Source organism: Sander lucioperca, chromosome 11 (genome assembly GCF_008315115.2).
Source record: "Sander lucioperca isolate FBNREF2018 chromosome 11, SLUC_FBN_1.2, whole genome shotgun sequence".
Taxonomy (NCBI): Eukaryota; Metazoa; Chordata; class Actinopteri; order Perciformes; family Percidae; genus Sander; species Sander lucioperca.
Window position 1 is genome coordinate 6,192,675 of NC_050183.1, and position 18,216 is coordinate 6,210,890.

An 18,216-nucleotide genomic window follows, 5' to 3' on the forward strand; every position below is an offset into this window, starting at 1 on the left:
TTTTGTGTCTTTCTCTCTTTCTCCCACATGGAAAATTGTATATTCAGCTTCTAAAAAGTAATGCTCTAGTTGCAGTGTAGAAAGAGAGAATGTTTTGGGCCATAGTACTGAAAAACACAGACACACAGGCAGACAGGCTGGGTCCAACGGCAGCTCTTAAAGGGACAGTGTTTATCTGTCCGGCTGAACTCTGTGACTCGGGCTGAACTCTGCGACATCCAGACGAACATTACAGATACTCAAATTTGCATAATACTATTAACGGACGCCAAAGGGATGGTAGGATTTTACTGTTAATTGGTGTCACAGAAAAACCATGATGCAAACCTTTTCCCCTACTCCTGGTCAATCCTCGTCAATCCTCATTGGTGTGTGTGTACTCAAATGCACAATGTGTGTCAATTGCCTGAGTGTCTGGGCGTGTGTGTCTGTCTGGTCTTCTGCCAGACTAAGCCACTGTGGTGACGCTTGTTCTTGCTATAACCATAGCAGCAAAACAGACAGACCCTGATGTTGCAACTGCGTCAGAATACCAATGAAAAGAAAAGTCTTGTTTATCACATAATGTGTGTACACATACATCTATACGCAAGCACACACACACACAAAGGATGCCATTTTGCCTTATGCCTCAGGGTGTATGACTGAGACTTAAAGCAATGTTCTTTTCTGTCTAAGCACCTGATAATCCCTGCAGGCTGGCAGCATGCAAGGGAAAGTCACACACACACACACACACACACACACACACACACACACACACACACACACACACAATACATTCTGGAGAAGGTCATGTGTGGTTGAAAATGGTCCGTTGGGTGTACTAAAGCTCTGAGCACGTGAGCGTGTTTTATTTACCTAATAAATATATCTCTATACATATGAACCTCTCTCTATCTGGACACAGTGGACATTTCCCCCAACCTGCACCTGGAAAAAGTAACCCGACCAAACGCTTTACTGGGAACGAGCTAATGTAGTCACAAACACGTTTGCCGCACACACAAACACTCAAATGCATGTACGTGCATGCACATACACATATTTATGCAAAAACACGCACGAACACAGGTTATCCCAGAAACACACAAACACCATCAATCATCCAGCCACCTGTGGCTTCAAGCGATGCAGACATCTCCAGCACACAACCTGCTCTTATTAGAACAAACTCAGAGAAATACATCTCTCTGTGCTTCTTTTTCACTCTCTCTCCTTCTTGCGTACATCTCCACACTCTATTAATGTCTCTATCTGCCTTTTACACCAACAAAAAGTGGTCTTGTGACGTGTACCTTGTAAAGACTTCTGTCAGGGCTTACATACACAAGACTACTACTTATTGGTATGTGACTTGGCAGCATATGACAATGTTTTTTAAATTAACTGGCAGATCCTGTTAGATTTGTCCTTTGCCACTAACAGACAACAGGAGTGTAGCCTCCATCATGTTTCTACTGGAAAATGTTTTATCCTTTATTTCCCAAACCAATGTATGTGTTTTGAAAGCAAGTAAACAGGAACGGTTTCAAAACAAATATGTGTTCTCATCATTTAGCAACAGCTACTGACGCTAAATGAGGAAGCTGTGATGAGTGATGCTCCTCTACCCCTGTTTACAACTAATTAAGAATGCTAAATAAGGTCATGCCCTGGCTTGTTACACTTGCAGACAAAGCTGTGCTAAACAAGACCAGGTGAGGTCCAGACAGTTTTTTTGACGTTTTTAAATTCATGGCACTTGGCTGACACTTTTATCAGAGGGAATTTACATTAAGATAAGAGGTTTAGCGTGCTTAAGGACAAATGTCTTTAACAGGGATTTGGACCTTTGATCTTTCACCTGTGTACTTTTAACCACCCTAAACACTGAGCCATACTGCTACTACAGAGGGCCTATATGCCCAAAGCATTCCTTATCCAGCCACAGATGTCAGTGTCCCTGTCAGTGTACATGCTTGGGTTTTAAATACATCCACCAATTACTGACAATCAACAATTCTTACTAATTTCACATGAAATAATCTCATGTGAACCACTCAACCAGACTAAGTAAACAGGTCCCAGACAGACTGTAATGTTGAGATCATGTTCCTACTGAATAATCCTTTCAATAGGAAAATAATTGCCTATTGGGTGCATAAAGACCGAGACACATTATTTCACCCCAGTGCACCCTTGTACACTGTTTCCAAAATCAACACTTTAGCATGATTAAAAACATTCCTCCATGCTAATAAAAGCAGATTTTTGTATGCAAGACAAAATCCTGTTTAAGTAAATGACGTTTATGGATTTAATCTGCATATAAGAATGTTTACAAAACTTTTTTTAAACTGCTGTGGACAACTATTTGTTCTTTTATGTCAGTTTGGGAAGGCTTTGACTTGATGCAGCTGTGTAATCACCGAGAACAGAATGTGATGGAGGCTGTGACAACACAAGGGACTCATTTACGGAAATTGAGATTATAGGATTGATTTGCATATGATATTATGTATTCTCATGCTTATATGCAACTTTGTATTTGGTGCTGGTGACTATCTTATCATACCAATAGTAACTGGCATTAGAGTTATCAGACTGTGTTTTATGCTGCTTATTCTTTGATTCATACAACTAAAGGGGAGACTTTCCATAGTGGAAAAAAACTCCTGACTTTTTGTTTGATCACCTTTTAAACACCATCATCTCTTGTGTGAAAATGTTATTGAGTGTGTTGAGTGACCACAATCCACTTATTCTAACCCTAACCCTAACCTACCTCTAAAGCGCTGGAGAGGAGGGTCTGGCTAGTCCACACAGCATTCCGGGATGGGAGAAAAACGTGCTCTGGTTTATTGATTTTTTTTTTTTTTTTTTTTTTTTTAAAACCAATCACAATTGTCTTAGGCGGTTCTAAGTGCCGGACAAAGGCATGGTGCCTCTGCAAAATAGCTTCAGGAAGGAACTTGTTTTGGTGGAACGTGCACGTAGGGAGGCTAGCTTGGGAATTAAAATGGCTGTCGAGTTTGTGATGAGAATTTTACTCAAAGAATGAATATGAGCGACATCTAGCGCAACTGGAACAAATGAAACGTCGTCGTTATAGACTAGTTGTGGGTGACCGTTACATCTCTGATCATGTAATGATGGCCACCATCAATAACACAGCAGTGTTTATGGTGGCATTAAAAACTCCTGCCTACTCTGTGTCTGTGTGTGTGTGTGTGTGTGTGTGTGTGAGTGTGTGAGTGTGTGAGTGAGTCAGTGAGTGAGTGAGTGAGTGAGTGAGTCAGACATACGTGGTGGAGTTGATAGTAGTGTATCCAGAAGGACACTCTGGAATACAGGCCCCATTGTGGATGACATATTCGTAACAGCCCGACTCCCGGTCCTGGTTCAACTTCTTAGTCTGCTTACACTGGTTGTGGAGCTCCTGGATTTAAAAACATATAAGACACATGTTTTTACTCTAGCGTATGTAGTTTACTGTGTCTACATTTGTGCTAAATATTATACAAGTTAACCTTAAGAATACTAGTTATCACCAACCTGGCAGAAAGAGAAGCTGACGCAGCGCCAGCCCCTGAAGACATAGTATCCAGGAGGACACTTATCCAAACAGGTATTCCCATGCTGGAGGTTCCTGCAGGACACACAGCTACTTGCATTACCTGGCTCAGAACAGCCGCCCAGGCACTGGTCATGGCAGCACTGGCCCTGGAGACTACACGCACTATGTTTACAGTTGTCCAAGCACACTGAGGAAAGGCAGAAGGTGAGGAGAAAAAGGAAAGACGTAGTTAATGTCAGGTTTAATACACGTGAACTCAGTCATGTTTTATTTATCTAGTATCACAATGCAGATTGTGTTTATAACCACTCCTGGTTTTGATGGTATTTGGAGACAAGTGGGAGAGCAGTTGGACTTCACGTTAAAAAAAAAACACAAAAATACCCTACAGAAGCCAAATAAAAAAACAACAAAAACAGGACTAGGCTGCATGTAAGCAGAGATGCTTCTCTCTGTCTCAGTCGCTCCGTAAAGCATTTAACAGCTCTCAAAACGTTAAACAAGAAGGGGCGGAGAGAGCAAAAGCCTGTGGTCAAAATGACCACCAAGTGGTGGTTTGCTCTGATCTGAGAGCAGCGAGGGCACCACCTACATGTTTGGTGTTTAAGTACACACACATGAACATGGCTGCATGAATTATAAACAGGTGTTCTCAGCTGGGCCTTGTGGTTCCTTGTTGCCTTTTCAATGTGTTGTTAAAAGAGAAAAAAAATGAATGTTGCACTGCCATCAGAAGGAGTACAAACCTGCAACTGAAAACCATTTGATTCTCACAGAGAGATCAAACATGTCAAAAATAACAAAGCACAGAAACATCAGTGATTTTCTTATACTCTGATATTTACATCACTAACTTTGTTTCCTACCAAAGATCCCAAGAACCCCCCACATTAATGTATACACGTGTCTGAGCTACTGTAGGTCAACAAAGCATGAACCTATATTGGTAAAGCACTGTTGTATCAACAAGTTGAATATGAGCTAAAATTACACGACCTCCCCTCTGTATTCTGTGGTTATACTAAAAATAATGCTCAAGAGGTTATCCGAACATTTTAACTGAATTTGCACAAAAGCACATGATTAGACAAAAACTAATTAGAATTCAACAAGCTCCAGCTGTAATTTGCATACGACACAGGCAATTGGACGACCACTGATTGCACACCAAGCATCCATGAGGGAGTGAGTGTCCACAATTTACACCTGATGGCTAACAGCGGCAGCTTGCAGCGGCATGGAAACAACCTTAATCGCTAATAGGCTGAACATTAGGTCACTGGCTCATGTCAGGTTTCATTTGACCTATTGGGAAACAGCATTCGGTGAAAGAGCCTGAGTGTTTATTGTGATTGGATTAGCAGTCAGGTTTGACCTGTACCCTGTAATGATCTAATAAACTAGCTGTTATTGCCTTGTCTGAGGGCCAGTAGAGACTCATTACATCTCACCTTATACCAGCCACTGACCTTTTTACTAGGGTTGCACAATATTGACAAAATGTGATATTGCGATATTGATTATGAATATTGCGATCAATATTCATTTTGATATTTTTAAACATATGTAAAATTACAAAGGTTACGGGAAAACACATCAAAATACATTCATAACAAATTAAACAAGTTTTCTTACAATACAAGGTTTATTTCAACTGACAGTCATATTTGGACTGGTACAACATGAATAAATAAATAAGGACCATGTCTACAGAACAGGGCATGTTTTACTGGTTGTACAGTATAAAATATATAAATAAAGAGAACAGTTCACAACTTTCTTTCTCTTCTCTGATTTGTTCCGTTTTCTTGTCTCTATCTATTTCTTCACTTACACTGTCACTCTGTCGAAATATGCACGTCACATGGTACGCTACATAGGGTTTATCACGTAGTGGACCCGTGCGCTGACGTGCACTAACGTGTGCAAGTGGCACGGTAACTGGCCACTGAAACATGATCATTATAGCGTTTCAAGCGGCCTCTAAATCAAACACGACTAAGCCACAAAAATATTGCATACTTATCGCGAAACTTTCGATATAATATTGCGCAACGTGATATCGCAATGACGATATTGAGTCGATATATCATGCAGCCCTACTTCTTACCAACTGCACATACTGACTGGGGGCAAACAAGGAAATCACCATAAGCAATGGGTTGTAAAAAGATAACTGAGGCTATAAGTTCATTTTAGTCTAGAATCCACTTTGGGCAAGTAAAGAACATCAGCCAGATACTTACAGTGAAATCAGCCACTCGCACCTTCAGACAACATAGGTTTCTTGTGCCGACATTGCATGCTTAAAACACCAAAGAAAATCAATTCAATCTTTCCATTGACTTTGGAATCCACTAGAGAAAAAAGCAAAATATCTAGGCCATATCTGACCTCCGACTAGGTTTCCTGCCCATGACCCTAAGTGTTAATCATCGTCTCTCACCATGTTTCTCACTATACTGTCAGCTTTGATATCATGTGCTAACTGAACCAAAGAGTGTCAGGGCAAGAAGCAGATCTATGTCACATAAGCTACATACATTTAAAAGACAATATGACCCTGCTTTGAGTCCCTTATAGATACAAATGTACAGCATCAAGGAAAGGAAGATTCTGTATTAGAGAGTATTTTTAGTAGAGTTTAGTAGAGTTTTCCTTACTATAAACAAAGCTAAAATCTAAATGGACCACTGTTATAATTCCTTTGCAGTTACAAAATTGGAAGAAAGATTTTGTTTTTTTTAGAGAAGAGCATCACACTGCTTATCTTAAAAGTGCAATGGTGGCACTGCCTTAGAGGAATGCCACCTCTGTGAGGACATCACATGAGCTCTCACTGCCAAGGATACAGCTAGGACCCCCCCCTGCACAGGAGGGCTGCCCATTGTACTGCCTGAGTAAAAGCAGAGAGGACAGACGGGGTTGTGGCAGGGGGAGCGGAGGGGTTTGATAATGAGGTTAAAGAAAAGAACAATGACGAAAGAGACATGGGGTCAAAACCGCGGAGAGGGGGAATGACTAACGTAGAAAAAAACATAATCTCCGACCTTCTGGGGTAGTTCATGCAGGGGTCGCTCCACTACATTTTCTTTACTATGGGCTAGTAAACCCCACTACTGCACACAGTCGTCTCTGACCCACAGAGAAAAATGTATAGCTCTTCTCTAGCCCTCCCCCTCTCGTCTGTCTGCTGTGTGTGTACATGCTGTGACCACGGCATCACATAACAGAGCAGGGAGGGCTGAGACAGCTCGCAGATCCAGCTCCGGTCGAGGATCCATGCCGGAGTGCCACTCCAGCCCCAGATCCACCCTCAGCCTCAGCCAATGTGTTTGCTGACTGGGGGAGGCAGCCATTCAATGGCCTCTTCCATGTAGGGGAGGAGAGACGCCCAGGGTTAACCCTGGCCTTGCTGGGGCAGACGGGGGCAGACGCAGCCAAGTAGCCAGCATGCCAGGGAAGACAAATCTACTACTGCTGCTTTGGATGAATTAGAACAAGCTTAAGGCTGGAGCTGGGCCGAAACAGAGATAGATAAATCCATTCAATACATCCCCGTGTTGTATTAATAGAAATGTGCAATAAATCAATGCACTACCTTGGTATTTTATTTCATCTTTCAGTTATTTTCTTTATTAATCCGAGGTATATTTACCCTATTCCTCTCCTGTTTCTATCTGATCCCAGCAAAATCATCTCAGCAGGGAGTACTATAGTAGCATAACACCACTGCAGCAGCATTATTCCCCATTCTGCTCACGCTAGCGCCAGGCTACACAAGCTAGCTGCTATGTCAAACATGCTCCAGTCAGCTCACTCATTCATTCATCCCCCCTTCCTCCTACTCCACTGTCCTCTTCTCTATCCCTCCAATCCGCCACAGCCTCACCCGCCCTGCACCAACTATCTATCTCTCTGTCTGCCTGCCTTTCTAGGCCACTCAACCCCTCCCACTTTCATTCATACAACGCTTTGTTTTGTTTTCATGCTGGCTGGATGGGGGGATGGAGGGAAGGAGGCAGGGATGGAGGGATGATTTCACTCATGCTTCAACCACAAGAGGAGGAGGAGAAGGAGGAGGAGGAGGTGGTAGCATCCTGGAGAGCTTATCTCTCATTAAGCTAAACACACACACAAACACGTGCACACACAGTTCCAGTAAGGGTTTTAAATGCAAAGCCTGATCAAAGGTGTGTTGTGTTTACCTTTCATTTGGCCATGGTACTAAAGAGCCCTGGCTGCTCAGTCCCCAGGGAAGGAACATGGGAAAAGCTGGGCAGCCAATAGTGTGCAGCCACACACGGCAACACTTCCTGCTCTTAACACATAAAACCTCCCCTTTAATTGGCAGTGTTGTCTACAGGCGAAGTGCTGGGAACAATAACAAACACGTTTTTACCCCAGAGCCATTTACACATGCACGCAAACACTCATCCACCCTCTTACACACACACACACACACACACACACACACCTACTGGATTCACGTTTACTATATTTGGCCACGGTGGGAGTCCTAAGCTTCAAAAGCTTTGCTATAAATGCTTCTGGGGATCTGATGTAAGACATTCGCCCTGAGCAAGTCAAGGAGAGACGGGAGGGGAGGGAGAAGAATGTAAACAAAAACACACTGATTGCTCGGAGGGAGAGAGTGATACTGTCATAACAAGCGTCAACATCTATCTATAAATTGAGGAACCTCTGTGCGTTTGTGTGTCCCCACACATGCGCAGTACAGAAGCGGGGGCGGGGAGTTGCAGCTGTAGCGTGGTATCATGGTAACATCGCAACTCTTGTGTAAGTTTGCCCATAATTCCTAGACCGTTTGTCCTTTTGAAAAGACAAATTCAAATGGTTCCTAAAAGCAGACAATGGGAGCATTGCGCTCATATGCTGTAGTCGCTCAATACAGGGAGAAATGGCGTCCAATCACAGACAAGATTTACTGTCTGCGTCACACATTTGCAGGCGGGCTTCAAATTACCTCCTAACTAACTAACTAACTAACTCCTAGACCGTTAAAAATTCAAACAGTTCCTGAAAGCAGAGAAAGAGAGCTTTCCACCCATATGTGACATTACGGTAGGATCAGTATCAAAGACTGCGGCTGTCGCCATTTACCGGCGAGGAGAAAGTAGGAAGAGAGAAGAGTGCACATAGCAAACAGTAGTAGTAGATAGACGACAGAAAACGGTATTTTTGGAGAGTTTAGTGACAGTTTTGAGTCAACTGACCATTTTTTTTTAAGAGGTGATGTCAATAAAGTCATCCAGAGTGAGAAATGCACCCGACAGGCTCATTGGGTTAAGGTTAGCCCAAGTGGGCCTGTGTCTGCTTAAAGAAATACCACAAGGACCAAAAAGCGCCTGGAAATTGTTAGACAACTCAGGCCAGAACGTTAGCTTAACTTTTAGTTCTATCCTTACCTATCTATGGTTAATTTATTTGTATTTAAGTTATGTATTGAGCAAAGTAGCGCCTTCGGCCATCACAGAACTAGTTTAGTGGCCAAAATCAGAACTGCAGGTTATGTGAGATGTCCTCTGGCACAAAATTAATTACAAAAAATCTCTAAACTAAAACTATGACGAAAATTTCCTGAGCACCATGCATACTCAAAAGGAACATCAGCCATAGCATTCAAAATCCACCAAGAGTCAAATAAAACTAGAGAATGCAATTATTTTAAAGAATTGGTGGGATTGCTAGCTGCTGAAAAGCTGAACCTGAGCTGAATTGCTGGATGGACAGCTAAAATGCTTTGCTTAAAAACCTGGACTGCATTGCTTCATGTAGAGCTGGGAGCTGAACAGCATTGCATGATAAATGGCTGGGAGCTAAACTGCGTTGCTGGCTTAACTTTGTATGAAGGAGCAGCTGAAGTAAAATGAAGAGTTGAAATAATAGGAAAGGGCTAAATGCAGCTAAATATAGCATAAGCAGTAAAAGGAGTTGAAATGTGAATTATAATGTAAGGACTTGTAGGAGCTTAAGTGTATGGAGATGGACTTGAGGTGTAATTCAAGTGTCTAAGTTGGAATAAGGGTAAATCATTAGCTGAGGTCTAAAGCTTGTAAACACTGCTATGTACCAGCAATGGTTAGAGGTTCATTTGTGTGTGCATATGTGAAGAAAAAAAGTTATTGAGATTTTTATTGTTAAGTCTTCAGTGCTCAGGAAGCTCCTGTTACCTTTTGGGGGGGTTATTTTAAAAATCCATCTTAAAAAGAATTCATGAGAAATGTTAAATATTACTGAGTATGAAAGATACGAAAACAAGTGATGTTTTCAATGAGCTGAAAATTTGTTTGAAAGTTTGAATAAGGTTTCTACGTTGAATGGTATTGAAGTAGGTACATGTCAAAAACAACGAGAACATAGGTGGGATTGCTTTTGCGCAACAACATATTTGTCATAACCTCGACCAAGAAAGTTATGTTTTCTGTTTGGTTTGTTTGTTTTGTTGTTGGTTGGTTTGTCTGTCAGCAAGAATACGGAAAAGCTGGCCCGATTTACATGGAACTTGGTGAAGGGGTGTAGCATGGGCCAAGGAAGAACCCATTCATTTTTGGAGCAGATCCAAATCAATTATTAATCTATTTTGTTAACATTGCAAGATAGGGCGTTTGTGCTGCATTCATGTGGTGCCGGAATAATCAAAAAAATTTGTTCCTGACTGCGAAAAGTTCACTGCATAAACATTGTAAGATAGGGCATGCCTTGGCGGAGGTCTGCGCTCTTAGAGTGCCCTTCTAGGGCTTTTTTCATAGATTTTATATGCACTTCTGAATATGTGCAAACATTTTCCAACCTGTATTAAAGGATGAAAGGAGAAGTAAACAGTCATACCCTTCCTTTCCCTCTGCAACAGCCACCCTCTCAGGGTTATTGACACACCGATAAAGAGCTGCCATTGTGCAAGCAACTTTCCAAACACAGGAACCTGAGAGGTGTCTATTAGTTTACTCATGTGTACTTGCAAATATCAAGATATTGCACTCTGGTTACAAAGCTGTATGGGATGAGGGGCAGTTGATCTGACGGGGCAGACACACTAACCCTGCGGGTGTGTGCAGTGGGCTAAAAATGACAACATTTGAATAATTCTTGATGACGTTATGGGTATGAAGACGTCAGCTATTAGATCATTAAAAGTATAGATACCTTCTATTGACAAATATCCAGTCAGGCTCTAGAGCTTCCCAGTGAAAACTTTAATATAACAGTTAAGCCTGTGATTTTATAAAAGGTTTCCTGGGAACAAGATTGTATCATGTGATGAAAGCAACACTATATAAATAAGTTCTTGGGAATTACTGCCAATCAGTGTTCCCTAAGAGGTGGCTCTGTAAATCATTACTAATTAATAAAGTAAATACAGAGAAAACATTCAGGAATAACAAACTCAAAGTGGACTATCATCACATCTCCCTCCCATTCTATCGGCTCTATTTATATAACCCTGTGGAGCTGTCACCAAGACAATGACGACCATGACACTGTGATGTCTCTTGACAGAGTGTGTATGACTCCCAATGAAGCCTGAATCAAAAATGTTTGGATAAGACATTTAATGCTTGTCCACAAGGACTTATGCAGACTAGCACTGTGCAGGGAATCATCTCCACACACCCGCACACATCCACACACACCCACCCACACAACTCAGTAATGACATTGGGTAGTTTACCATGCCAAGATGTTGTTAACTGCCCCGTTTCACGTCACTGGGTCACGATGGCTTTATCGCCCACATTATATAGTGCAGGTGGTAACACACCGACACCCATAAGGCCATTTTACACAAATGTCACGCCCTTTTGCCTAGTGATGTTTATCATATATCGACTACAGTATATGGGCATAAATAAAGTGCCAACAATAATTAAAGCATAACTTCCACAAGAAACTCCTGTATTAAGTATATATATAATGACATGCAGGGAGGGGAAAGTCAGAGCACTCTGACAACAGATTTTCCATTGTTTCAAAGTGTGTGTGTGTCCTATTGACTAAATTGGATTACTGATGGTTTGAATTGGCTGACAGAGAACATGACTGACACACACACACACACACACACACACACACACACACACACACACACACACACACACACACACACACACACACACACACACACACACACACACACACACACACACACACACAGTTCATGCAGCGGTCTCTTTTTAGTGTTTGTTTCACTCCAAGCTAGCCAACCTTTTTTACCCACAAACTCAATGACCTGCCCATTGTAAGCAGGGGTTATTGTGATGAAAACGTCACATTTTTTTTTTTAAATTATAAGGAATACCAATAAACAACAAAATAATTCAACTTATTTAGCTAATTTCTGTTTTGTTTACAGGTTTTATGTGTCGCCAAATACATTATAATTCAGCAATATACTGTATCACACTACAAGGCTCTAAAACGTACACTCTCTTAAGCAAAGTCAAATATCTTCTTCATTGCTGCCAACAGTCTTCAGGACTTCAAGACATCAGCACTTTGCCACTAAAAAGCTTGATCAAATCAATTAGAGGTTTCTTGATTTGCTCAAGGACAATTCAACAGTAGCTGCTGAGGGAGCAGAAACAGTCTTTCCCTTAGGGAAATCAAACTTACAGTCTTTAATGACTTTACTGTTGCATAATCCAAACCAGCAACATTCACAAGAAACCTTCTCTGATCTCTGGCCTTCTGCTGCCCTGTTTAGTCAAATCTGTCCATACAAGAGCAAAAAACGTATTTTATATGTAAAGGTTAGCTCTTTATTGACAGCTGATCGAGCAACATATATTTAGTCTTAATGTAGGGTCAACAGCCAAGTATGAACCAATACACACACAGACATGTAGACAAACAAAGCGAAAGGGTGAATGTAGCTTAATTAGCATGGTTTTGCTCCACGCTTTGTCTGTCTGTTCATTGATTTCCTTGTCTGTGTCTTCCTGTGTGCTGGCCAGCCCTGCTGGCCCATCTTGTTACCATGGAAATGAGTCCAGACATAGACTGTCTGCAGTAATTAGCTGCATGCTCCCAACAGGCGTTTTCTTAGATTCCCCTCTAGTCATCATTTGTGTCTAGTCTTTTCATCGTAAAGCTACTCTCTCCATCTCTCTGTCCCTTAAAGCACTCTTTGCGCTCTTCTCTCCTCTTCCTGACTTATCCACCCTCTCTTGTCTTCTCCTCTTGACCCTTCTCTGCCAGTTTCCCTTCACCCCCTGTCCCGCCCAGCCATAGTGTCTAGCCCCAGGTGACAAATCTGCTCCACCAGAAAGCCACAGGCACTAGATCTCATTACAGACGCTTAGGATGGAGCTACAATCAATACGTCCCACTGACAGGCCTCTTCGCCCCTCCCTTATTCTTCTCTCCTCCGAAAGATCCATCGTAACTACCCTCCCCACTCACCCATCCTCATCCCTCTGTTCATCCCGCCTTACCCTCCTATCCTTCCACTCTTCCCTCCCCCATGCCACATCTTTAATATGTCACACTGCCACCAGCCGCAGCATTTGCTGCTGGCTGCACTTTTTCTGACATCTAGACGCAAACATAAAATACACACACACTTAAACAAAGACAAGCTGGGACCACCTACCCATTTATACATGCAATGCTGCAGTCACCACAAATTCTCTCTTTCCCACACACACACACACACACACACACACACACACACAGCCAAAAATAAACAAACAGTCAGACATAACTGAGATCAACTTGTAGTCTCACTCTCTCACTCTCTCATATACAAACACACAAATACACACACAGGTCCAGAAGGTTTTGCTGACTGGACAGTTTGGTGACAGTAGGAAGGTGATGGAGAGAGGCAGCGGGTGAACATCCATCTAGAGAGCAAGACACCTGCATCACTGGCCTCATGATTTCCCTTCACATCACAACCAGCGAGAATTACTCACACACCCTTCCACACCAAACAAGCTGGCAGGAGTCTCTTCATAACAAAACACCAGTCAGTCAGTCATCAAAAGGCCAGTGCCATGCTCAGGCTGTTGTCAGATCCAGTGGTCACTCTTTCTGGTCTTCTCTAAAGACTCTGAACATTGAGCCTGTGATTCATTGACGAGCCTGTGGCATCCCTAAGCGAGAGACACATGCATCAAACAATGTGGACTAGATTGGGTGAACAATCAGTGTCAACCATTTCAGAGCAGTTTCAGGCCGACTCAGATGGTGTTTGATGGGGAATTGTGATTTCTGCTGCTAGTTGCAGCACTTTTACCAAGAAACACCTTCTGTGTCCCTTATAGTCAGTCACACTAGAACCAGTACACACTGGAACGTCCCCATCTACCTTACACTGAGACTGAATCAAGAAAAACCATCTCTGAATACTTTTCATCATCCAGACTTTTCTGCTGCACTGGCAGGCTAAACAGTCACCCAGAGGGGAAATAATTGAAGCGAAAAGGTCTGGCTACTCAAAACTATCCTGCAGTTCCAACTGCTTCCATGTCACAGATGAAATGAAATGCCTGAATAAATTGAATAGCGCTAAACACTATTTTCTATTCAAGCTATATACACACAAAAACACACACAGTCACAAAGAGCTGCAGACAGTGATTTGACATCTTTAACCGGGCAGTCCTAAGTACAGTTTTATGGATTGTAATTGTGCTTAAAATAAATACCCCTTCATCTGGGTAATTTAATCAGTGGCGCTGAGTGGCGGCACAGTCATGACTAAGGTGTTTTGTAAGCCTTCCCCTTCTGCCTCAATGGCCCATTATCTCATCATATTAGCCACAGAAGGAGAGAAAGGCAAAGAGAGAACTCAAACATCTCTCTCTGTTCTCAGTTGACACAGAGAACATGTTTATCAAAGGTCTGATTGTCAGAATCCTTCTTTTTCTCCTCTTTCCTTACTCCATCTTTCTCTCTTTCCTCTCCTCCTACCTCTGCCTCTGGTTCTCTCTCTCTTCCCTGGCGTTCTTGTGTTTCAGGGCCTTTGAGTTCAGCTCACCCTCATGACGGGGATGAGGACTTGGCGTTGTTAGGGATGCCACGCATTTTTTATGTCAGAGTGGCGCTACAGTTTGTACTTAGCCTGTGCAAAGACTAGGACCAGGCATTTCACATTTAATGAATTAATCAAGAAACAAAACAAACATTTTTACTGGGTTAAACTTGTGCATAAACCAAGTGGCAACTTCCAGGCCTGAAAAGTGAAGCCGATGCAGAAGTACCTTAAACCTGCGTTCTATCTAATTTCCAGCAGGGGGGGACTCCACTGGCTCCAAAAAGAAGTCAGATTGTATAGAAGTCTATGGGGAAATTACTCTTCTTCCTCTTTAGCATTTAGCTTAGTTTGCGCCATTGAAACATCGAAACACACAACACTGGCTTAGCTGCATCATCCTCCCCAGCTCCACCCTCTTGTCCAAAGATGAATATCAATTTAGCTCAAAAATACCCACGACGGCGACGGCCAAAATGCAAACTCCCAGCTTCAAAACGGCAGTCCACAAACCAATGAGTGACATCACTGATGCTACCTCCATTATTTTATACAGTCTATGGTATAAACAAAACTGCCACATAGATAAAAGAGAGGCTAACAATACAGATGCACATGGACATAAAAAGATGTAGCAACAAGCACACAGGCAAATGTGAGGACAAACATGCATGCACAGATGGAAGAAATCAATCTTGTACAGGTAGCAGTAGAAACAAAGATGAACCCACGAAAACAAAGACACAGACACAAGTAAACTTAACTCTTTTCCACACACACACACACACACAAGCTGCATGCTGCTGTGTTTCTGCAGGCTGGTCAGCTGCTCTAAGCAGTAGGTAAAGTGTGGGGGCCAGGGATGGCTGCAGTGCAGATGCTAGCTGCCCTATTTCATATTCACAGCATAGCACTAAACAGAGCTACGGTACACAGGCAGGCACATACAAATATGCATGCATTGATGCACAAAGAGCAGAGCAACTGACGGTAAAAAAAAAACAACACTATAACGTTGCTGCAGATGTCAATTTTGAAGTTGCAGAACAGATGAAAAAGCTTCCAAATGTTAGAATATTATGAGAAGTCAGATGGCACAAACACATGTTCTCTAGAGGCAAAAAAACAAACAAAAAAAAACAAACAGGTGCCAAAAAAGTTCAATCACAGACCTTACTTTTGTTCTGAGTCACTGAGTTAAGAACACAAGGCTTTTTCAAAATATGGCCAGATGTCATTTTAAGTGTCCTCACTGCTCTTTGTATTAGACAAATCTGAGACCGCCATCCAGCCCGTCTCCTCCCTCATTCATATCCCACAAGGCCTCAGGAAGGCTATTTATTCTGGGAGGAAGGAGGGAAACTCTCCATCATTACTAGGAGAAACAGGCTTTTCACAAGGGGTTACATACACACATTCGCTCATCTGTGTTTTTGGTGTGTTATAAAGTACACCAAAAATACAGTACACAGGTCACATGTCGCAGACACGGGAAGTTCTAATATCTTTCTTTTGTTCTAAGACAATGGACCCTCCCTTCCTGCCCCTCAACCCCTGACCATTGATTCGGTCCAGTCAAAAGGACGAATATTATCAAACCTTCCTGAGAAACAGGACCCCCTCGAAAACGAGATGCTTTATCTCAAGGGGTTATCCTCTTAACAATTTCAATACATTTCAATAAACCATTGGCAGGGCTAAATCCGGGGGGGCGGGATAAACGGTTGTCTTTCAAATTCCCTCTGCACTCAATAGCCAACCAGAGCAACGCTAGTTGGCAGATTAAACTTTTGCCGTATCCGGTCGGCAAAACTCCGAACATATCTTCCTTTTTTAAGAATGACTTCAGTGCTTAACTCCAAGTCGCCAAGAAGCCAAAGCCAATTCGAAAGACCGCTGTTCACCATCAGCCGCCATTTTCTTTGTTTTCAAGTAGCAGGGAATTCACGCAGAACCGTCGCAACTCTGCCGCCCTTATGTTAAGCCCGCCCACCGACTCTATACACGACGTGATTGGCCTGACCAGAATTAGTTTTTTCCAGCTCGCAAGCCAAAGGAGAATTACTAGACTGACCCTGGCTGCAAATTACATTTGCAGCCGCTAGGGTGCGTCTAGATTTCTAGGCTACTGCTACAGTACAAGATGATTAAATAAGACACTGCCAGATATTTGCGAGACTATTAAACAGAGAGATCTGGTAGAAACAATTTGCATGTCACATGGGTAAATGTCCTTTAGGAGTTGAAAAAACCCTCAGACATGGACAGAAATGGTTGCATTGTCTCACACATTGGCATGGGTTTGAAGGGCCAGTGGTCATGAAACGTACTTGGAGTTATAAAATCTAAAACATGGTAGTCATAATGTCTTTGCCCACAAAAATAGAGTTATGGAACTGTGGTTATCAATTTGCAGTCATCCCTCACAACCTTACTTCAAGTTGCTGAAGCCTCAGTTTGACCTCACTGAGACTCATCTTTCCATCAGCAGAGTGAGCGGCCAAGGAAAACAGCCGAGAAGACCGACCAGGGGTCTCCTGGGCCAGTGTGCAGGGACTGATTATGGAGAGTGTTAGTCATAAGCAAAACAGTGTAACCTCAGATTCAGGCTCAAATGTATTAAAGGAATTTTGGGAAAATAGCGAGATCTCATGCTTCTGTTTGCTCTAGTTTTTGGTCATCCATCTGTCTGATCACATCCCCTTTTGTTCTGGGCTGGAAATGTTGTGTGACGTTTGTGGGAAAACCGAGGACTGGAACCAAAATTGGGTTCTGCTGTATTATAAGGAGAATAGGTCTACAGCTCCATGGATCAAATAAAACCATGTAACATATTGAATACAAATGTTATGATATCAGTCTAGTATCTTTAGAGAAGTGGCTGTGGTTAGCTGATTGACTGGGACGGACTGACACATCACATGAGGGGGTATTGTGTTGTTGATCTGATTTAACCCAGCCATTGCAGGTGTGTGGGATGAGATCCATTCAGAAAGGAGCAGCACGCGGCAGGCTGACGGCTGCAAACCACACGCTTACACACGGAGAACACTATTGAAGACAAAGACTCTAAAAGACTATTCTTGCTTCTTGTTTCCCACAACACAACTTTTTGTAAATACACCTTTTAAAACCTGAAGTACAACCCAGACAGTGGGCTCGCGGAGTCTTGACGCTGACGAAGGACGCTGGAAAGCAGATCGGGGCGGAGGTCATCACGCAGGGAGAGGAGACCAATACTGTTAATTTTACGAGCTAGGTTAGCCTTTAGTAGCTGTGTTCCTTTGTTGTTCTACAAGTCCAGGTTAGCATAGCCGTGTAACACAAAGATGTTTTTAGAAACTTTTAAAATCCTTGAGAAATTAATTTGTTTTGAGTTGCAGAGTTTGGGGATTTTTTTTTTTTTTTCCAATAAATTTGTTTGCTGTTTCTGCATATCCAAAAGGCTGATAATGAATGGGAGAAAATGCAATTAACATACATTATTAGTACAATTACTCATCATCATGTCACTTTGATTTTAGGTAAACAGCTGTCAAAAATACCATCCTATTCTATGGATGAATTCTATGGAATTCTATTTGTGAACGAGATCACAAAAAGATCAGAACATGACAGCAAACACAATATGATATGCATAACTCAGGAGCTGCAGACG

The 18,216-nt window shown here is 42.3% G+C and overlaps 1 protein-coding gene across 2 annotated transcripts in view; it reads right to left on the reverse strand.

The window, feature by feature from the left end:
* The window catches only part of insrb (insulin receptor b), an 85,595-nt gene that overhangs the window by 16,212 nt on the left and 51,167 nt on the right, over positions 1–18,216 (reverse strand). For both annotated transcript variants that reach the window (XM_031307127.2, XM_036007287.1), the window contains 2 exons: positions 3,538–3,746; positions 3,288–3,421 (listed from right to left, as the gene is read on the reverse strand). In XM_031307127.2, coding sequence (XP_031162987.1) covers positions 3,288–3,421; positions 3,538–3,746 — 343 coding nt within the window. The remainder of the gene's footprint in view (positions 1–3,287; positions 3,422–3,537; positions 3,747–18,216) is intronic.